At 57.4% G+C, this 22551-nt stretch overlaps 1 protein-coding gene across 5 annotated transcripts in view; it reads right to left on the reverse strand.

The window, feature by feature from the left end:
* ABCG1 (ATP binding cassette subfamily G member 1) overlaps positions 1-22551 on the reverse strand; it is an 81195-nt gene that overhangs the window by 1136 nt on the left and 57508 nt on the right. For 2 of the 5 annotated variants that reach the window (XM_078452740.2, XM_078452738.2), the window contains 10 exons: positions 18743-18888; positions 18336-18459; positions 17242-17356; positions 15143-15327; positions 14904-15005; positions 13891-14059; positions 12981-13081; positions 12708-12866; positions 11559-11677; positions 9723-9947 (listed from right to left, as the gene is read on the reverse strand). In XM_078452740.2, coding sequence (XP_078308866.1) covers positions 9723-9947; positions 11559-11677; positions 12708-12866; positions 12981-13081; positions 13891-14059; positions 14904-15005; positions 15143-15327; positions 17242-17356; positions 18336-18459; positions 18743-18888 — 1445 coding nt within the window. Of the gene's footprint in view, positions 1-2409; positions 7915-7949; positions 9948-11558; positions 11678-12707; positions 12867-12980; positions 13082-13890; positions 14060-14903; positions 15006-15142; positions 15328-17241; positions 17357-18335; positions 18460-18742; positions 18889-22551 lie in introns of those variants that run through there. The other 3 variants (XM_060640510.3, XM_060640509.3, XM_078452739.2) reach the window with 3 other exon arrangements.

Below are 22551 nucleotides of genomic sequence, written 5' to 3' on the forward strand. Positions count from 1 at the left end.
TAATAAACAGAATTGTGCTTCTAATCTCTCTCTGTGGATTTACTGACTTTGGACAGCGTCAGACTTTCTGCTCCAAGAACTGAGTTTACTTCCAAGGGTTTACCAAGGGCCACGGTGGGGGCCGGTGCATCCTGTCCTCCGCGCCACTGGCCTTACCAGATGGCCTCTGAGGGGGCCTCGTCCCCGGTGACGAGGGTGACCCCGGGCCGAGGGCTCTCTCCACCTTCTGCAGCTCAGGGTGCAAGAATTAGCTGCTTCTCACCAGACAGCTGCCCTTGCCCCTGTTGGCCTGGATGCTGCAGCCTTTCTCTGTTCGCTTTTGTGGGGTACAGATGGTCCCCTCTGCTCCGAACCTACAAACCTTGCCAGGAGGGCTGGGCCGCTCCGTGGCCCATGGCGCACAGCCCCGGCGTCCGCTAGAGGGAGCCCTTGGCGCCCACGTCTGTTCTGTCATTGCTCTGGTCCAGCCACCCCTCCCCCACTTCTCACCAACCCAGTGGAATTTTCTGTCCTGGGATGTGCGGGATCCAGAGATCCCTTCTCCTCCTGCCACCTGCTCTCAACTGTGACACCCGGATGAGGACATTGGAAGAAACGAATCAAGTTCCAAGGTCACTCCTGGGTGTGGCCGGATTAGCATCTCCTAAGAGCGGGAGCACAGAGCACAGACCCACAGGGCCGGCCGGCTGCTCGCATAGCAGGACAAGCAGAGGAAAGAAGGCAGCTGGGGGGAAGAGGGTTTGTCCATCAGGGAAGAGTACCCTGCCACAGGCTTTTGTCTCTACTGCTTACGTCATTGTCTTTCTACAGAACGGGGTTGCTTTCACCGCCAAGGCCACGGCGACGTTGTCAGCAAGGATTAGCACTCTTGGGTGGGGTAGGACCCTCTTTCCCAACAACATCCCCCGGGCCTGGTGGCTTCGTTGGGGGTCTCCTGTCCCCCGCACACCTGCAGCTCCCAAGCGTCACCACGTTCGCATGTAAGGGAAGGCCAGAGGGCTGGAGACGAGATGCCAGCCACGTGGGACTGCCCCAAAGCCACCGTGAGAGTGAGGGGGGCACACGTGGGGTCCGCGGGTCCCCGTCTTCTCTGTGCACCTGTCCTTCCTTCCACTTGCGTTTCCAGAAAGCCTTCTGTGATTTAAATTGTGGGTTACAAGGATATCAGTAGAAGAATGCTGTCCAGATTTTCAGATTTATTAAAGCCCGTTTGTTACTGTAGAAACAACCGCAGCATCTCTCCGAAGGGAAATGGCTGCAGGGATTCTGGAACGTTCCCGCGATGATGCGCCACGCAGCTGCTGAAGTGAGAATAGGGAGGGCTGTGCCCTCCGGTCTGGAGCGCCGTCTGCGATCCGGTGGGAGGGGAGGAGAGCGGGGGCATGGGGTGGGGGTGCTGTGTCCGCCTCTCTGGGTGAAAAGACTGCTGTCTGGTTTTCCACTCCGGGTACCTCGAGGGGGTGCCTGGGATAGGTTCGGGGCCAGATCATTCACTTTTGTATTATTTGTTAAAACAAGTATGTAGAATTTTTGTAATTTAAAGATGCAAATGAAGATAATTTTGGAAAAAGTGTGGAAGGAATGGGGATTTTGATGGGGGAAGGAGCAGAGGGGTTTGGGAGCATCTCACAAGATTTGGGGGCAGAGAAACCCGGGCAGGAAGAAGGGGTGATGAATGCTGGGTCATCGGGCGGTGGCTTCTCTCTCTGTGTGTCCCTGCGTCCACACCTTCCTCCACACCTGCAGAAGTAATCTGGTCCACCCCATCACGGCCACACCCAGGTGATGATCCCAGAGTGACACCTGTGCCCAGGCTCAGCCTGAACCCCAGTGCTGACCTATACAGGGGCCCTTAGAACACAAAGCCACCAGAGCTGACTCCTGGGGACACTCGCCCATCATCGTGCCCCTCGGCAAAGTACCTGGGAGAAGTTTCCTCTGGTCATGGGGGATGGGTTCCCGCAGCCACTTCCTATGACAAAACAGATTCTCCTCCTTAGCCTTCAACCCCACAGTGTCTTCTTCCCACGTAGGGGGGACGATGCGGGGGTCGAAAGCCCTGGCTCCCTGCGAGACTGTCACCATCTGAATTCGGCCTCCATCACTCGTCTTGGGCCAGCTGTGAAATCTCTAAGAACCTCGCTTCCTCATCTGTGGCTCTCCGGCCCCGCCCGAGGAGGGCGTTTAAATGAGATAGTCCACGAAAACGCACTTGACCCGTCCTCCCGCAGAACCAGTGGGGGCTGCCCACCACACCACCACCACTCTTGTTCCTCTTCCCATCCATTACAACACCAGCTGAGCCAATGGCTCCGTCAAGAGCGAGTTTCTGCCAGACCCCGGGCCCCATTCGCCCGGCAGGCGCGAGCGCTGGCATTGTGGAAAGCAAGAAGGAGAGAGAAGGAGAAATCTGAAAATAACAATGCTTTATTTGATTTATGTCACATTTTCCTAAGTGGCATCTAGTTTCAGAAAACAAAGTTCAGGTCTGCAAAAAATGCACGTACAAATCTTCTAAGGAGGTAACTCTACAGAAATGTACACGACAGGACCGAAGCCTGTAAGGTACAGTTAGAAAGCTCACATCCTAGGGTCTGCTTGGGTCTCTGTTCCAACGGAGTGGAAAACCCCTGAAACAGGTACCCGAGAGAGCCGACATTATTTTTAAATATATATATTTATATATACGTATGTACGTACACGTGTGGTGTTTATCTACAACGGTGCAAACCTCTCGCAGAGCGCAGGCGACGGTATTCCCTAAATAACAATGGCAAGATCGTTGCAAAGTCATCCATACCGTATTTTAAAAACCAGGGATTATACAATCACAGATTAGATATACAGATATATGCACGCGTTTGCACGCTGATTGAAAATGTTGCTTGCATTGACTGTTGCTTTGGGACAACAAAGGGGTAACCACTCAGTAGCGACTCATCAAATGAAAGGCAACAACCGGCAACCTGCTCACACGCCCGCTACGTCTGCAAAGGAAAATGCAAACAAGGCTCAAAGGGCTGGTTACAGACAGTAACTTTGTTTTAAACATACTTGTTCTCAGCCCCTTCTACAGTGACCCTAAGATTATAAAAAACGGAAAACCCACCGTGCGGCTTCGGTGGCCCATTTTATCAGCAACTCGGACAAGAAGACTCTTTCTACCGTTTTTGAGTGGCCGAGAACTTAAAAATGACATGTTGATGGCGACGCTCGGGCATCATGGAAATGTCATGGGAAAGAGACCCCTGGGGTACACGAGGACAGAATTGTCAAAGACAATTATACAAGGTAAAACTGTAAGAACAAAATAGCTACCATGACCATTGAAATACTTTCAGGAAAACCAAGACCCAGGGGACCGTTCGGACCGGGTTGCACCCTGAGATCTCCAGGAACCCCAGACCCTGGGGCTCCCAACCTTCACCCTGTGTTCCCCATGACTGGTACCTCCCCCTCGGCCTAATCATTCCGTCCAGCGGGAGAGGGCACATTCGGGGCGGCCCAGGAGGGGAGGCCGTTTTGGTGACCTGTGGGGCAGAAATGGGCAAGCAGTTTCCCCCAGCTCCCTGTGTGCCCCCAGGCTGTGCTGGGATCTGTTGCTGGGCCAGCCCTCAGGGCAGGTGGCGCAGAGGAACACCGTCCACCTGTGAGCTGCTGGCAAGGGCTTCCAGCAACTCCTTCCCCGGGGGGACTGGTCTGGGGGAGGGGGGCCTTGAGAACTGGGCCCAGCGGGCCTGCAGTGGCACGTCACCGGGGCACTCTGTCGCCCACCGGCCTGGCCCCAGCATCCCCCACCCCGGCCCGCCCGGCCCTGCTGCGCGTGGCAAACGCCTCCCGCGTGCAGAGGTGAAATGCTGTTTAACTGTACACGACACCGGGGCCACGTTTAAGTTCATGTGCAAAGTGCAGGCCAAAGGCACCCAAAGGCGACGAACGGGATTCTCTCTTCTGTTCACGCAGATACTCCAGGACAGGGAGGAGCTGCCCCACGGAGGAAAACCTCAGCTCCGTGTAGTAATGTCGAGTTTTGCTGCTGCTTCTTTATGTGGCTTGGGGCTCGTGCCGCTCCCAAGATTTGGTGCTCCTGCTTAGGGGCTGAGGGAGGACCCTCTGGAAACCGGGAATTGTAAGCTCGGTGAGAAAGGCACGCGCGCCCGGGGTCATGTCCTCGGTCGAGACCGTGGGGGGTCTCCCGGGAAGGAGGACCCCAGGGCTCTGCCTCCTCCGTCCTGCAGCCTCAGAAAGCCGGGCCCGGACACAGCAGCAGACTCCCCCCACCCGCCCTGCGATCAAACAAGGACACTTCATGCTCTCGCTTCCTCCTCTTCTGCTTCACGATGGTCTTTGTGCTGCGGGAAAGCCCCCAAGCTGTGCCCCCACCAGTGACAGTCCCTTGCCCGGGCCGCAACACGGTACCTAATGTGCCTGGTCGTTTTCTCCTTCGCGACGCCAGGGGGACTGTTTCTGAGAACAGGGAGGCGTCAGGGGCTGAGCCCGACCTAAGCTCATTTCTACAAAGCGGGTTGACATAAACGCACCGCGGATTCCCTCGGCCGGCCTCCGTGAGCCCTCGGCTCGGCCACACAAGCGTCTGTTGGAGGAACGACTGCAGGTTGGCACGTTCAGAGGTAGCATACGAAATCGGGCTCGGGCTAAACCCTTCTGTCTGCGCCAAGATGAGAGAAAGAAACGGGAAGAATGGGCGGTGGTTCTCGGAAAACCCAGCTACACCGCCTGGAAGGGCGGGCGTGGGCGTCACCTTCGCTCTGCCTTCCTGCCCTGGACGCTTGGACTTCACAAACGGGCTGAGCTGAGCCCGCCGTGAGGCGTCTTCCCTGCCCTGCCGGCCTCTGGCCCCAGGGAGGCCCCCGGTCTTTGCAGAGGGCGATGATCCCAGAGGAGTCCAAGGACAGTGACCCAGAAGGGCCGAGGCGGGACTGGAGGGTCTGCGGAGGCAGGCGGGTGCGGAAGGAGAAGCAGAGGGAGCAGGCGAGCACACGGAGCCACTTCGAGCCGGTCCCACACGTGGGGTGCCCTCCGATCTTGCAGGCCACCCTTCTGTCCCCGTCACTTAGGATTTGCAGGGGCCAATCGTTCTGCCACTTTGCTCAGCCCGGCTCTCTGCTTGTTTACCAGAGGTGGGAGCGAAGACCCGTTTGAAGGCCAGGCCTTAAGCACCACTACCCTTAAGTCCTTGCTCCGGGGGAGCTAAAGCAGTGCACAGCACCGGCCTCCTTCTGGGTCCCGCTCATGTCCGCCTGGGGAGCCAAACCTAGGGAGAACATGCTTTCCCCATCACAGCTGCCTCCACAGAGGCCAGGCCAGAGACGTGGGTGTCCGGGAACATGAGAGCGAGGAGAGGGGGATATTCCTCTGAAGAACGGCCACCAGTGCCTGTGTCCCCGGAGCTCACTCCAAGACGGAGGGGATTGGAGAGGAAGGGGCACCCGGGCCGCAGCGCACTGGGGGGCTCGGCCCTGTTTGAGGTTGTGGCCGACATTGACAGGGCAGGAGGAAGTGGGTGGGGGTCTGGGAGAACAGAGCAAAAGCACAAAGTTTTAAGACACAACATGGTGTCCGGAGAGGAAGGTGAATTTACAAGCGGGGGTGTTAGACCAGAACGCCAAGTAACAAAGCAAGAATCTTACTAGACGCACAACAAATGTATTCAAAATGCAACCTAAGAACCCATTTTACCTAGTAAGATTTAAGCAAATCATTCTGAACTGGAAGCATTTAACACTGAACACAAGTGAAACGTTTTATGTAAAATATTTTATTAGCAGTCTTGACTTTTAAAAGTATCTAACGTTATATTTGCACACTCTGCACTTCCCCATCTTGGGTGTTGTGTTTGACCCTTGGTCACATTTACACGGCATTGGATGTGGGAGCCTCAGCGGATTTTGACTACGCTCTTGGCCATCTGCACGGCAGGCATGAGGTGGAATTTTCTCCCACCTTCTGGGAACAAAGGATGACGGAGAATTTGGAGACGGAGCACGTGTGCGTGCACACACACACACACACACACACACCAGCCCTCTCTAGCCTGAGCTAATTCTCAGGTACACCGCTTTAGGAAGCTAAGACCAGGCCGGGGCAGAGGAAGGCACCTCTCCACGAGACAGGAGTCAGCTCAGCCTCCAAGGCCGGAGGGACAACCCCATGCTGGGCGATGGTGGGGGGGAGGGTAGGGGCATGGGCCACCCTCCTGTCTCGGCTTTCTGTTTGGTGGCAGCCAAGTCCATAATGAACAGCCACTAAGCTAGTATTCTAGTATTGCACTTTATGATTTAGGAAGTATTTTCATGTGTATTTGTACATCACAAATAGGAGGCAACAGGGCAAAGCCAAAAAAAAAAAAAAAAAAACCTGGGGTCAGACCCCCACTCAAATTTCCAGTGCACTCTTCCCTGGTGTCGGACTGAGACCTCGCCCATCCTCCCCCGCCCGGCCTTTTGCATCTGCAGAATGAATACAACCCCCGCCCCATCACCTGCCGCCCTGGAGGCCAAGCCACCTCTGGGTTCCCTCCCCATGGGCCCCCAGGGCCTGAGACACTAGCACCAAGCACGTGGGGAGCACCAGTGACCGTGTTTGCTGAGGGAGGGGATGAACAGAGGGCCCCCGCGGCTCCTGGCTCGGTGTCCGGGACAACCAGCAGGGAAAACACGCTCAGTACGCGGCGGCCCGGGCTTTCCGTCCTCTCAGCCAAACCACAGAAGGTGGCTCCACCTGTCCCTGACCTCCCGGTCATGCTCCCCGGGAACGTGGCCTTTCTGTGGGTCTCTGGGATGAGCTTTGTCCTGGTCCCGAAGGCCCCTTGCCCAAGGTGACATCACCAGACTCCAGCATCTTCCATGTACAGGGTTTCTTCCCACCCTGGGGAGAGCTCCCGATGGCACCCACGCGGGACCCTTGGAAGAACTGCCCCCTCCGGCTGGTCCTCAGCGAGACCAGGAGCAAAAAGGGGCACAATCCTACGGTGGCACCCATGGAAGGCTCCCAAGGTGCGGCTGGCACCAGACCCCAGGCCCCGCAGCTGTCGGACCCCGCTGCTCCCCCTTCTCGCCTGACAGGCCGAACTTAGCAGCGAGACCCTTTGGACTCGCGCTTTTGCCTCTCCTGATAGCGGAGGGGCTTCACATCTCTCACACAAGATTTCACTCTTCCCTCTAAAACAAGAATCACAGAGACGAGAGGAGGCATTGCATTCAGAACTCACGACGAGAATTAAACCCGGGCAGCTGGCCTCCATTCAGTCCCAACAGGTGGACACCCCCCTCTTAACCGCAACGAGTTCAAAAACAAGTCAACAGGTGGTCTGGACGTTAGCTTAGGTCATCCGAGTGAGACGTTGTACCCAGCTACCTGGGGACGCAAAGAACACCGTTGGCCTCACTGTCGCCCAGGGTCTGTGTGAAGGCGCCAGCGGGGGGCACCTGCCGCCGACGGGGGAGGGACGGCATCCCGGGACTGACCGCCTCTCTCAAGGCGCCCCAAGGTCTTTCTGAGCAAATCCCCTGCCTGGCCACGACCGTATTCGTGCCACACACCAGTCAGCGCCCTGTTGCTTTGCACATGCATTTTCCTCGACAGCGGACAGCCAGATCTGCCCCCTACCCGTCTTCATCTATTAAGGGACAAATGTAATTTCTCAAGAGTGGAAAATGGAAAATGCAGGGAGCATGCACTCCTAGGGAAATATTTCCTTCTGAGGACGCAGGGACACTTGGGAACTAGATTTTCGGTCTCAAGGAATCTGTCTCCTTCTGAAATGGCTGAGACACCGCACGGTGGGCTCGGGTCACAAAATGGTGCCTGGTAGGGGGAGGGCTGGGTCCTGCATTGCAGCTCCCGGCCAGCCTGTCCTTGGCAGGGTCACAGACCTGCCTCCAGAGGGCTCACCTGGAGGGAAAGAGGTCTTTAAATACCCAGCGCACCTGATGTCACTGTGGCGTGACCAAAGCCATCCCCCCGGCCCCACCCCCTCTCTATTTCACCAGGCTGTTCCCATGCGGGACTTCCTACCTGCGACATCTTGCAGGCAAATCTGTCTTGAAATTACACGAAGACTTTTTATGGCGCCTAAAAAGCGATCCTGGTTAAATCGCTTCATCTGGCCGGTGATGCCCCATTTGCACAGAACCATGAAACTCAAAGCTACGCTGTAACATGTCTCCACTGTGTTTACTAAAACGGATCAAAGCGGGAGCGAAGCGATCACCAAGTATCTGCGAGTCAGATCCATGTGCCGGCAAAATCTGAACGCTCTCCATTCTCTTCAAGTAGGAAATAGAAGCTTTGGGAACACGGCTGAGGCGGCGCAGAACCTCTCAGGGCTGAAAGCGGCCTTGAAGGCCGCCCCGCGCTACCGTTCACAGACCAGGAGATCCAGGCTCAGGGCGGGAAGGAGCCAGAGTCGCGAGGAAACCCCGGCCCCAGGGCGAGGAGATTCCCAGGGGGCAACGCTCCATTCCCTTCTTTGGCCTCTTCTGACCTCCACCCTGTGGTCGGTCACACTGCCTCTGACGGCTGGTAGGCGCCCAGGCACCTGGGAGCAAGCCAGAGGCCGTTTACCCCTCCCCTAGATGCACCCTCGACCTCCTTCACGGGGAAGAAGGAGCTTCTGATCCGCGACATCGCCACCAGCCCAGCCAGGGCTGAGAAGGAGGAGATGCCACCGAAACGGGGCTTGGCAGGTGGCATTGCCCACAACCCCGTCCACCGCCTGGCCAAACCACAGGCGTCTCGGCCACACGGTGTTCGCCGCTTTCTTGCAAAGGCCTTGGATGCTCTGGGGTCTGGGCACCCTCCCCACCGCCCCCCCCCCCCCAGCCACAGTGGGGTCCCCTCACGGCCCTCCGTGTGCCCCCCTGGACTTTCCGCAAGCCCAGCACCCCCAGCTCCGTGGAGGTAGGTGATGTGATACGTGGGGAGAGAGACACATGGGTAAAACATCAACAAAGCCAATTTTCTGGACATGTTGTAGGCAAAATTAAGGTGTTCAGAGAGTTAGGAAGAAATAAACAATATGTTTTGCTTAAGATAAGAAGCACGGGGGGAAACAGAAGGCTTGGGGGGCGTCGGCCAACCTCACCCTCCAGCTTTCCTCACGACTTCTTGAAATTCCGGCGCGGCTGAGCGCGTGCAGCTCCAGAACCTTCTCTCTGCCGGGGACCGCGTCTCCATCTTTTACAGCTTCAGCCCGAAAAACGAGACCAGCCCCGCGGTGAAGTTCAACCCCTCGCCTCTCGAAGCAAAGTGTGTTATTTACCCTGAATCGTGTTCTTCGACGAGTACTAAAAACATACAGTTTCTTCAAATGGATGAGAGTTATCGGCTTTTGGCTTGGAAGGTGACTTCTCCGTGGAGAAGGAGGCAGACCGTGGGGGGGGGGCGGTGACAGCGACAGTCATGAGCGGGGCCGCGGGCGCTGGCCTTCCTCCCCGGCCGCCCCGCCGCCGCGTTGTGAAATGCTGCTCGAGGACACACCTCTACACCCGCTTCCCCGGCGGAGCCAGAAAGGGGGACGGAGCGAAGGCCCGGCCGGGCTGCGCGGACCGGGCGGCCTGACGCCCAAGGCCCGAGGGCGCTGCCAGGGCTGGGTGGCGGGGGTCCCTGTGTCCGCGGGCACGGCCCTGCCACCGCGATCCTACAAGCCACCCTGGGCCGTACTGTCTACTCCGCCCTCTGCTGGCACTCCGGTGTTTTACCTCTCGGCCCGGATCTTGTATCTCAGGACGAAGTAGGCAATGAGGCGCAGGGAGATGAAGAAAACCCCCAGGACGATGAAGTCCAGGTAGAGCTTGGCGTCCTCCACGTCCAGCTCCCGCAGGATGGCCTCTGACTTCTGGAAGTGGCACGTCTCGTCGATGCCACAGTGCAGATCCTCCCGGTCCAGGCCGTAGATGGACAGGATGACCCCTTCGAACCCGTACCTGCGGAGGAAGGCACAGAACGTGAACACGGCTCTGCCTGCGGCCAGGGGACCCCGCAGCCCCATGCGGGGGGGGGGGATCCGGGTGGGCCCCCAGCCAGCCTTGACCCACAGCATGGCCGCCCTCCCTTCCCCAGACCTGTCGTCACGGAGATAGCTCCCAGCCCTGCAACTTCATCCCAAGACAAACGCATCCAGCGGCTTGGCTGAGGTCTGTCCAGTTTTTGTCTCCTCCAGAGCCTCCTCCCGAAAAACCAAACTGGACGCACAGTAGGGATTTGTTCAGTGGGGAAATGAATTGAAAACTCTTTGATCAGGGCACCTGGGGGGCTCAGTCGGTTAAGCGTCTGACTCTTGGTTTTGGCTCAGGTCATATGATCTCACGGTTCGTGGGATCGAGCCCCGTGTCGGGCTCTGTGCTGACAGTGCAGAGCCTGATTGGGATTCTCGCTCTCCACCCCTCCCCTGCTCATGCACTCTCTCTCTCAAAATAAATAAAATAAATTTTTTTTAAAAAAGCTCTCTGATCACCTCTGATATTACATACTTTTTTTTAAAAATAGTTAGTACCTGATCACCTTCAAAGGAACGTAGAACATCTTTTTTTATTAGTTTTCCTTATTTTTGAGAGGCAGAGAGAGACAGAGCATGAGTGGGGGAGGGGCAGAGAGAAAGGGAGACACAGAATCCGAAGCAGGCTCCAGGCTCCGAGCCGTCAGCACAGAGCCCGATGTGGGGCTCGAACTCATAGACCGTGAGATCATGACCTGATCGAAAGTCAGATGCTCAACCGACTGAGCCACCCAGGTGCCCCAAAGGACCGTAGAACATTTAAATAAAACCCTTCTGTGCCAGCTCTCGTTCTGTCCCAGCTCTACAGCGCCAGAACAAAAACACCAATTTTTAGGAAGAAAGACCTGGGTTTCTGATTTCTTGGTGTTGGAACGCACACCGATTGCTGAAACTCTGTACGAGTGCTTTGTTTTGATTTTGTTTTCCTGAACAATACATCTGGGTCTGAACTGACATTCTAGAAAAGGAAAGCTTCTTCCCAGCTTCGGATCTCATGCGTCACCCGGAGTCCCTACAGCCGGGGGAGGCGAGCTCTGAAGGCGGGCGCTGTCCAGTGAGGCCAACGTGCCAGGAAGCCCCCAGCAGAGAGGACGAGGTCCGGGCGCCACAGTGCCGAGGGGCCAGGACGCTCTTGGTCGAAAACAGTAGGATGTTTAAAACATGACTTGGTTTCTCTGGATTTACACGCGGTCAGAGTGACGGGTGCTGTTCGTTCCCGAGAGGAACGAGGTTCCTAAGATGAAAACACTCTCCCCACGGCAGCTCTCCAAAACAGGTGGAATTTGGGGGTCCACAGTGACTCCTCCAAGGCACACCCTGTTAGTATTTATTTTATCCTTATGTGTGTGTGCGTGTGAGTGTGTGTGTTGGTGACAATGGGAACACGTAAGACTAAGGGAAAAAAATGAAAGGCACCAACGGCCTTGGATCCGTGATGCAAGCATCACGCTGGCCTGTAACTGACGGCTGAGAAGTGGCTTTTGTCCCCTCCCTCTGTGCACACAGCCCTCCGAGTGATGAGAGACGTCACACACGCTACCTGACGTAGGAGATGTACGACATCCACTGCAGGTAAGCTGGAATCGTGTCGAAGCTGACGAAGAACCCCGAAAAGAGGAGGACGGGGATGGCCGTCACAGGGCCCACAAAGGTTGCCACCTGGCGGGACACAGAGAGCACGTGCTCAGAGGTGGCAGGTGGGAGGTCCCGCCCGATTTCCTCAAGTGTCCCCAGGAGGCCATCCCCCACGTGTCTGCAGGGTCGGCAGCAGCCGGGGCCGGGCCAGGGTGTCAGGCTGGGGCCCACGAGGCCAAGCTGGCACGAAGGAGCCCCCGTCCTCCAGCAGCAGGGAGCGGCTGGGATGCTGGGCTTGGAGATCAGCAGGCCCCAGCAGAGGGGACGGGAGGCAAAGAGACAGAGCCTTCTGCAGGGCCGCAGCGGGGACCGCAGTGACTGGCGGTGAGGCAGCAGGAACAGCACCTGGAGGGTCGGACAGCCAGGTGCTGCCACCGCGTCCGAGGGAGGAAGGGCCGTGAGCTCTATCCCCTGGGCACCCACTGCGGCCGGTGGGCCCAAGCACTTTCCACGGCCATCCCGGGGGTACCATCGCTATTCCCATCCGTGGAGCCAGGGGCCACCCTAGGGGCTAAGCAGGTGGGGCTGGCGGGTTGGGGGGCAGGGCGGTGCCGGACACGTGAAGGGCACGTGAAGCCCCAGAGAGCACGTGGAGGGGCTCGGGGCAGGGTGGGGGCACAGACTGCAGCTGGGCGGGGGGGAGGTCCACGGGGTAGTGGAGTGGACTCCCCAGAGGCTGCAAACCGTAGGACTCCGAGCCAGCTGCGTGAGCCTGACCAGACCGTGTTGCCTCTTGGGCCTCAGTCTCTACATCTGCAAAATGGGGACAGCATCCCAGCTAGCGGGAGGGCGTGGGGGGGGGGGCTCCATGAGCTGTCATGTGCCACCCGAGGGCACCTGCTGGTGGCAGTGTACCAACCCTGACCGGCCACAGCAGTGTGAGTCCTTCCCCAGGGAGCGACCAGGTGAAGCCGATCCAGGCGGTCAGGACAGAAGTGAGAGGGGGGCTTGGGGAGGAGGGGTGGTACTGAGCCCCGCCAGGGCAGCAGCCCCGGCCGCACTGGCCCAGGTGGGGGAAGGGAGGCCCCTCAGGTGGTGCTTCCTCCGCCGGTACCTGCAGGGACGTCGAGGCAGCTCCAATCAGCAGACCCAGGGACTGCGCCACCAGAGAGGTCATGGTGCCCAGCGCGGCAAACAGGACGAACCTCACGGCGTCGGACGGCTGTGACGTCATCCAGTACACGATGCTGCAGTAGGCCACCGGGAACATGATCTGGAAGCACAGGGTCCGTCACGCCCCCTGCAAACGGCTGCCTCCCCCCACCCCCTGCCGGCAGTGACGGAGAATTCCCGCCCCTCTTCCAACCACGCCCCTTCATTCACACACCTGGAAGGGGACATCGGCCATGGTCTTGGCCAGGTAGTAGGCTTTCAGGCTGTACCAGTAGTTCAGGTGCTCCCGAAGGAACACTCCCATCTCCAGGGGGACTAGGAGACAGGAGGACGGAAAAGGGGTCGGGCGGACGTCCCCGGCCAGCTGGAGACGCGCCCAGGCGACCCCGTGCTGAGCTGGAGGCCGCGGCCTGGGCCTGTGCGCGTGCAGCGCTCAGAGACGGAGCGAAAACATGTGAAGTGAATCACCAGCCTGGAAAAACTGCCGACTGGTTTTATAACCCGAAGAGTCACCGAGCGGAAAATCAAAGAGCGGAGGACGTCTCCTCGGAGACTGAGCGTTATTTTAGAGATGCGCTCAAGTGGTTACGGCTAACCTCACCACTGACCAGTGTGAGTCCTTCCGTGCGCGAGAGCCCCCAAGCTGGTCCTGAGGATTCAGGGCCGTTTAGGGCGGCAGCACTCGGGCCGGGGGGCGGTTTTTACGCCAGAGTTCACGGTCAGCCCGAAGTGAGCAAGGGCAGTGCACTCACAAACAATCCGGAACTACACAGAAATCCATCCAGAATAGCTTTACCTGCTCGCAAACTTGGCCACAGCAGGCTCCCTTAATAAGTGAACGAGGTCATGCTACCCCAGTAAAATTTGAGGGATTCCTGATTAGAACACCTTTCAGAAACCCCCATCAGCCTTCCTCCATGCTTACAGATATGTCATTAGTGATTAATTCCTTTGGCTTAAACATGGTATGTATTTTCTCGTCTAAGAGAAAATATGATAGTACCTGTCAACCAAGAAAATGGCACTTCGAAGAACCAAGATAGTACGTGTCAGAAAAGTCATCTATGGGCCACGCCCTGGTCTCAGCGCCCCATTGGTGGGTGGGTCTAGGGTCAGGCACTCACATGTGAGAACAGTGGGCATGAGGGCCGCGAACATGAGGAACAGCATGGAGAAGAAGAGGAAGCCGGAGTTACTCAGGACCTTCTTGGCTTCGTTCCCGATCCCCAGGTAGAGCAGGCCGATGAGGAGGCCGATGCCGATGTGAGACGTGATCCGCAGGTGCGTCAGGACCTGGGGGCAGACACGGCTCTCACTGGTGTTCGCGGGGGTCAGGCAACGACAACAGGGCCAAGGCCTCTGGAGGCATCGGTTGCTGATTTCTCCTCCAGAAAAACAAGCCTGAACCCTAAACCAACTCTCTCTCTCTCTCTCTCTCTCACACACACACACACACACACACACACAGCACTTAACTGCTGTGAAAACAGGAGCAATTGCTAGAATGGATCCATCCGAGGCCCCTCCTCGGAGCACACCGGCCCGGGAGGCCCCCAGCCCTCCAACTTTCCAAGTAGGTCCCGGAGCCCCACTGGGCACTCAGCTGTCCCCGGCAGGTACCCCGTCAGGTTGTCCACCGGGACAGGTGGACATGATCACAGCTCCCGGTCACTCACCACCTCCCACCTGACGGGCTCTGTACATCTGCCAGCACCTGGGCCCCCAGGGACTCCTCGAGGGAGGAGCACTCCCACTTGGGCCTGGCCGGTGGGACGTGCGCACGGGAGACGGTCTGCCGCCCCCAGCGGGAAGTTTTACAGGCCACCTGGATTTCTCTCTCACGCTTGCCCTTTGCCGCGTCCCAGAAAAGGAGCCGTGTGTCCGCTCTGGGTCCCGGGATGAGACACGTGAGGCAGGGCCACAAGCCACAGCCACCAAGACACGACACCAGTGAGACATACATGTTTCCTATTGTAGCCACTGGCATCTGGGGGCTGTTTGTCACAGCAGCATCGTGGAGGGAAAGCTGACTGATGCAGATGCAGGGAAAGCAATCCGAGAGCCCCATCGGGATGAATAAAGCGGAAAATGACCCGACACGCACGAGACACGGGAGGATATCTGCAAACACCCTTACCGAATCCCTCATGATACTGAGGAAGGTCCTTTTGAAGAGAATGCAGAACTGGGTGAGGCAGCTGGCCGAGAAGCTGTGACAGCCTTCCATGGAGGTGGAGTCCTGGGGACACACGCGGGAAGGGGGAGGGGTGAGCCGCCCGCCCGAGACGCGCCTCCCCCCGGCTCGGAGCCCCCATGCAGCAGCGTGCAAGGTGCAGCATGCAGCCGTCCCACCGGGGGGCCGGGGGTTTGCATTACCTTTCTCAACCCCTTTAATCGTTTTGCCTGCTTTACCTCTTCAGAGGGCCGGTGCCAAAGAAAAGGGTTCACCTCGGCATCCCCCCCAGGCTCTCTCCTGTGGTCAGAATCACACATGCCCTCCCGGACGGCTCTCACCAGGCGGCTGTTCTGGTCACCGTATTCACCGGACGCTACCTCCATGACTGCAGGAGACACAGGCGGGTCAGCCCCGGGCCCCGGAGAGGTGCCCCCAGGTCCCTCCCATGGAGCCAGGCGGTGCTCATTTTGTGACAACACAGCCATTAGCCTCGCGGGGATATTTTCAACCCATTATACGGACGCTGTGTGACACGATGAAATCATTTCACAGCCAGTGTGTTTTCAGCCCTAAACTCCCCTCCCCCCCCCCCCCCAGAAAGGCCATTCATCATAGCAGAAGGGGGCTTCTGTGTCCCTATGGGCCGAGGCGGGAGTGATTCTTCAGCACCATGGAGAAGGGCCCCGGAGGCACCAGGCTGCGTGGGACCATCAACCCCACCTCTCCATCCCCAGGGATGTCAGACCCTGTCTCTGGCTCCCACTGGCCTCTCCTTCGCCCCTGGTTCCACACCCCACACTACTGCTGCCCCTTCTCGCTCCCGACCTGAGGTCTTGGTGCCTCTTTCCCACGGCCCCACCTCTTCCTAACATCCTTGCTGAGGCCCAAAGTCCCCGGCCTTGATTTTTTGGTTCTGTCCTCTGCAAAACCAGCTGTCTGCTTTCCCCGAGCCTGAACCCCTAAACCAGGGTGGTCAAGCCCTCCTAGGTCCTGTCATAAACCAGGACATGTTGCCTGGAGACTGGAGGGAAACAGCCACAAGCCCAGGAACGCTGGAGCCACCAGGAGCTGCAAGAGGCGGGAAGGAGCCTCCCCTGGGACTTTCAGAGGCAGCACGGCCCTGCCCACACCTTGACTTCTTTCTGGCCCCCAGAACCATGAGGCTTTAGACCACTCAGTGTGTGGCTCAGCAGGCATGGAAGACAGGAGATGCTGGCAAATATTGGACCCTGGCACCGGGGTTGAGGTGGGGGAACAGCACTGAGTCGGGGATCTCCAGAACTTGGGAGTCTAGTAAACATGAAGCTGGAGAGAAAGAGAAGGCAAGAGGGATGCCGGGGACTCCAGCTTGCAAAGCGAGGTGGAGGACATTTGGTTTTGGAGACATGGCCTGGAGAGGCTGTTGGGTTTGCTGAGAGCTATGCGGGGAAGCATGATGTGGAGGACGGTGCTGGGCATGGGGACCCGGTGGGGGGAAAGTGATGGCTGGCAATGGTCAGTGCCCGGGAGGGTGTGGGTAGAGAGAATGCCCGGGAGCACTGCCAGCACGGAGGTGTGGGCCCCTGCGTCTCAAGGCCCGTGAAATGGTTCAACTGGCCTCCAAGCACCAAGGCCACCAATCCCAGGACCACCGGCTCAGAAGGAGGAGCTCAGACCATCAACATAGTCTCTGGACACTGAGCATCGCCTTTTTTTTTTTTTTTTTAATTTTTTTTTTAACATTTATTCATTTTTGAGACAGAGAGACAGAGCATGAACGGGGGAGGGTCAGAGAGAGGGAGACACGAATCTGAAACAGGCTCCAGGCTCTGAGCTGTCAGCACAGAGCCCGACACGGGGCTTGAACTCACGGACGGTGAGATCATGACCTGAGCCGAAGTCGGCCGCTTAACCGACTGAGCCACCCAGGCGCCCCTGAGCATCGCCTTTTTTGCTATGTTTGGTCAAAATTTAAATCAGCATTTTAACAATTCGGTTAACCGACGCAAAAGGGTCACTTTTTATTTTTAAAGGTTATTTCTTTCCAGAAATAACTTCTTTAAAAGCAGAAGTCTAACACAGCATAGCATTAGGAAATTCTGTTCCTAACAGCTCTCTTGTTCTGGTTCCCAGGTATCTTATTTGGAGGAAAGAAAACCTCTTATCTGTTCTTAAAAGCTCCACCGCAGGATGGCACTTGACCCATGTTTGGAATAATGAAGGAATTCCAGATTTTGGGGCTTCAGGTAAAAGTAGAAACCCACTGATAGTGGAGAAGAGCCCTTTTCTTTCCCCTCCAGCCGGTCAAGGCTCTACTTACCAAAATCAGCAGGGTTGTGATAGGTTGGGCAATTCAGACCTAATTCCCTCAAGTACGGTACAAGATTTGAGACTTTTCCCCGGTACACACATTGTCCTTGACTAAGGACATAAAGCTGGAAAAAAGTAAGGAAAGGGAGAACACCAACCTTGTCTTCCTTTGTAAAGCAACAAAAGCTGTCAATCCGTCCACCCCTCCACCCACCACCCATTCAACCATCCACCCACCCACTCACCAATCCTTATACCCACTCACCCACCCACCCCTCCACCCCTCCATCTAACCACCCACCCATCCATCCACCTACCCATTTACCCACCTACCCATCCATCCATCCACCTTTCCACTCATCCACCCACCCACCCATCCACCACCCATTCAACTTTTCATCCATCCATCCATCCTTCCATCCACCTTTCTACCCACCCACCCACCCACCCATTCAACCTTTCATCCATCTATCCTTCCATCCATCCACCACCCATTCAACCACTCATCTATTCATCCTACATCCATCCACCCATCCATCGATCAATTTTTCTCACTTTCAGGACAGCTATACATTACCTCCCCCAAACTGCTCAAGTTCAAAGGAAACTTTAAGTCAGGGAAGGTATTATATGGATAGGCATTACTTTACTATATCGCTTCCTGCCTCTTTGCGCTAACTGCCTGCTAGGAAAGATTTTTGAAACTATACACATTTCATCCCTGGGCCTTTTTTTTTTTTTCTTATTATAATACTGAAACCTAAGATTTATAAAAGAGATGATGTCGTGCACACATGATAACCTGCCATTTAATTCTGTAAAGCAAGTGTTCCCCATTGTTACAGGGGTGGGGGTGGAGAATGAAGCTTCCACAATGTCAGTGACTTGCCCAAGACCCCTTGGCCAGATACCAGCCCCAGAGAGAGAATGCTGGCCAGCTCTCTCGACCCCCTCCTGCCCTGCCACCTTAGCTGCCGATGACTCCAGTCTTATGAAAAATAACACTTAAGGCCATTCAGAAATGAAGACGCCTCCGGGAACCGACAGGAAGCAGAGTCCCTGGGACTTGGCTTCACTCGGGCTATCATCAAGTGGTCTGCGCACCTGGTCAAAGAGCTCGAAGAGCTTGGCGCTGGGCTGGTGGACAGTGCAGATGATGGACCTCCCTCCTTGGGCCAGTCCTTTCATCAGGGAGACCACCTGGAAGCAGGAGGCGCTGTCCAGGCCGCTGCAAGGCAAGGGGCACCGTCAGATGCCTGTGGGACCCCCCAACCATACCCTGTATTCAGCACACACTGGGGAGGCCTGTGATGCACGCCTGAGCCTGTCATGTCTTCTAGAAGCGGATGGAGAGAGGGAAGGAATTCAGGCCTCCCCTCGGGGACCCCGGGATAGGAGAAAAAGATGGGCAGGCAGAGCACATGCCTCCCCGCTTCTGAGGCTACTGTGGGGCCCCCCGTGGACACTGCTGATGGGGAGGACGGGGTTCCTCCCTCATTGTTCCTGATTACCTGGTGGGCTCATCGAAGAACATGACGGGAGGGTTGTTCACCAGCTCCAGTGCGATGGCCAGGCGCTTCCGCTGGCCGCCCGAGAGGCTTCCGGTTCTCGTGTTGGCGCAAGAGAGCAAGCCCAGAGCCGTCAGGATCTCCTTGACCTGAGGGAGCAACGGGGCCAGGGTATCCGTCAGGGACTGCCCACCACACTTCACCACCTACAGGGCCCATGTGGAAACACCTGCTGCCTCCTGCATCCCACTCGTGGATACACACGGATGGGACTGCAGAGCGGGGCCCGTTGCTGAGTGGACAGGCGAGTTTCCAAGTCCGAGGTCCTGATTTGGGCCCAGGAGGCTGGGAAGCAGTGCTGGAGCCAGGCCCGCCTGGGGCGGAGTCTCCGATACGCCTCCTGCAGAGGTGACTTTGCGGGCCTCTTTAAGCCTCGCTCAGGGCCCAGGCCAGGGAAGGTGCCCAATCACCGTTTGTGGAACAGGTAGACCGGCAGACGCACAGAGGATGATCAGGTTTCTGACCAGCGCGGAGGGGAGGGCCACCGTGGCAGTTAAATGGGATAAGGAATCAAAACACCCAGCTCAGGGCTTGGCGCACAGGAAGCATGTAACCAACAGCAGCGACCAATGCCACTATTCTTAGCGCACGCGGCTCCTGCAGACGCGCCCCACGCAGGCCGGGTCTCTCCGGAAGAAGGAAAGCTGCCCCTTGGCACTTGTCAATAGAAGAACCAGGTGTCCGACGTGCCAGCAAGGCCAGGAAACCGCTTAAAGCCGTCACCACCCTCCACGGTGGCCCCGCCGAGCCCGGCCCCCGGGAAGCAGGCTGGGCACCGGAATACAAACAGTCCACTGGGACGACGCCTTCCTGTCCGCTCCAGATGACTGACCCAGCATGGGCTCAGGGAACAGAAAGTCAGCAGGCTTCAGTGCAGTGTCTTCCCGGAGGCAGCCCCTGGGAAGGCGGGGGTCCACCGCCGCTGTCCCGCGTCCACACCAGGCTCGCCGCCCAGGGCCAGCCCCCCTGGAGGTCCCACCAGAACACACCCGGCCACCATCCTGTCCCCTGGTGGCAGAAGCGGGCGGACCCCAGTCCAGTGGCTTCTCTGGGGAGATGAGGTCATCCCAAAGGAGAAAGAACTCCCAGGGAAGAAAAATTTCACTCTAGCTCTTGAATTCCTGATGCACGGTCAGTACAGAATGCAAGCCTGGGTGATGACAAGAGCTGGGGCACCACTGCCCCACAGCCCAGGAGGCAGTCAGGTCAGACGGACTTGGGTCTGAATCCCACCAGGCTCTTCCCTTGCTGACCCATGAACCCAACCCACGGCCCTTCTAGGACACACTGCATTTGAGGGATCCCAACCTAGAAAGAAGGTCAGCGAGGTTTCCCGGGAAGGGCCATCGAAGGGGGGCCGTGGGGGGTGCGTGTGCCCTGGCCCACTTCCTTCCCCTGCAGACGGCACCTGTTGGCTTTCCCAGAGCCACCAAGCTCATTCAGTCTTCTGGAACACAGACTGAACTTGCAGAATGAAGGGTCATTCTGGTTGTTCCAGGCTCGTCTTTGGGGTCCCCCCGCAGCGCGGAGCATGCCCTGTCCTGTCCACGATCTGTCCTCTTGGGGATCCCTCCTTGTGGTCAGGCATGGTCCTGTTCCATGTACCCTCGGCCCCCACAGACAGGACGCAGGAGGTGGAGGCAAATATCGATGCCTGTCCTTCTCCTGCCTGTCCAGCCCATTTCTCCGGCGTTCTCTCAAGAGTCATGCTCTGCTGGTTGGTTTTGTTCTAAAACTAGTCAGAAAGAACAATGTCCCAGCCCTGGGAGACCTTGCTCCTGAGAAAGCCCCTTGCTGGGGACCCTCGAGGGCTGAGACTGCTTTTCTGGGAACCAAGGAAGGCTGTGGACAACACATTCCATTACCTAGTAGAACATTCTATACTAAGGGCACCTGGGTGGCTCAGTCGATTAAGCATCTGACTTCGGCTCAGGCCATGATCTCACGGTTCGTGAGTTTGAGCCCCGTGTCAGGCTCTGTGCTGACAGCTCGGAGCCCGGAGCCTGCTTCAGATTCTGTGTCTCCCTCTCTCTCTGCCCCTCCCCTGCTTGTGCTCTCTCTTTCTCTCTCTCAAAAATAAACACTAAATTTTTTTTTTTTTTAAATAGAACATTCCATTCTATTGTGTTTCCACAAGATACAAACAACTATAACTCAGGCTGGGGGGAAGTGAGTCACACTCGCCACTGTTTCATCCTGGAAATAACCAGCCAATCCGGCAGATGCATTCTCGGGGGAGGCGGGACCCACACCTGGCTGAAAAGCAGAACGGGGGCTTCCAGTAAGAAACGTGTGCAGGACCCAAGACCACCTCTAGGCGTGCATGCTCACAGCCTCGCTCGGTCCAGCAGCAGACGAATCTGAAGACAGGGCAAGCCTCTTGCTCCCTCGGGACGATCAGCCACACAGCTGGCAGACGAGACCCTCACTGACTTGCTGTCTTTGCTCTTGTAACCCAGCTGAGAACAGCATGAGGCTCTGGTCTGCTCGTGTCTTAGGTCAGGCGTATGGAGGACATGTGCACGGGCGTGGCCTGCCCGGGAGACACCTGCTCGCCCCACCAAGAAGGCCTTCTCGCCCCGTCCCTTCTGCTAGAGCAGGAAGAGTGGGTTCCACAGCCCTCCCCAAAGACCCCGACCAGCTCCCCGATGGGGGCTGGAAGCCGGTTTCTGAAGACCTGGCTCAGGAGGCAAGAGGGCCTGTGTGTGATACAGAATGTCAGCCGAGAAGCACGCATTGCCCTCCCAGCCCTCCAGCGAAAGCTACGTTCCTGTTCCCTTTCCCCACGGAGAGGACTGTCCAGGAGAGTCATGCTGCAGGAAGATCACCTCGAGTCTGCTCTGTGGATCCACAAGCTAAGTCAGCTTCACACTGCCCGGAGGGCAGGCGCGGCCGTGGTCTCTAGCCCTCATTACAGACAATGGTCCAGAGCGCTGGAGGCAGTGACCCAAGGTTATCCAGAGGGTCCTAGGAGGCCAGAGCTGAAGGGGTCCCCCTGTGGACCTAGCTCTGCCTCACGGCAGGGCCCTCTCTGTGTCAGCAAGACCCTCCACCACCCCTGTCCACTCACCACCGTATTGTGTAGTCCTGAGCGGAACTATAACCTGGCCCTCCCTCGCTCCGAGGGGCCTTCCCTCCACGGCTTTCCCCGGCGGGCCCGAGATGGTTGTTCACTCCTGGGGGCCTTCCACGTTCGGCACCAACGACCCAGCCCACCCCTCCCACCTTCCTAAGGGGGTCCCCACATTTGCCCCGTCTCTGTCCCGGGTTCCAGCAACCTATTTCATTCCTTTGGGCTTCAGAATAAAAGAACGCCACAGGGGGCATCCTGACAGCAGCAGGGGTCTTTGCTCCGCTCCCACCTGCATCCACCGCGTGGCTGACCTCGGACTCCCGGGGCTGACCCTGAGGGATCTGAAGGGCGCCGGCCAGGCCAGGGTCGGGGTGGGGGGCACAGGGGAGAGAAGGAGCCCCAGCGATGCCCAGCATTGTTTTCATGGCACACTCGTGGAACATGAACTAGTATGTGCCATGGGAGAGGGAACAGACGTGGGAAATAGACTTGCTATTAATGTTCCTTAACCGGGCCCTGCCTCTCATCACTGCAGATTACGGCAAACGTAAGGCGCTGACCAGCACCGCTGGTGCTGAACCTGCAGCCTACTCTTTCTGCCTCCAGACTGTTGTCTTCTGATGGTGTCAGAAGACAAGAGAGTACTGCGAGAGTGGGATTTCGCCCAATTTTACTCTTC

This window comes from Panthera onca, chromosome C2 (genome assembly GCF_046562875.1).
Source record: "Panthera onca isolate mPanOnc1 chromosome C2, mPanOnc1 haplotype 2, whole genome shotgun sequence".
Taxonomy (NCBI): Eukaryota; Metazoa; Chordata; class Mammalia; order Carnivora; family Felidae; genus Panthera; species Panthera onca.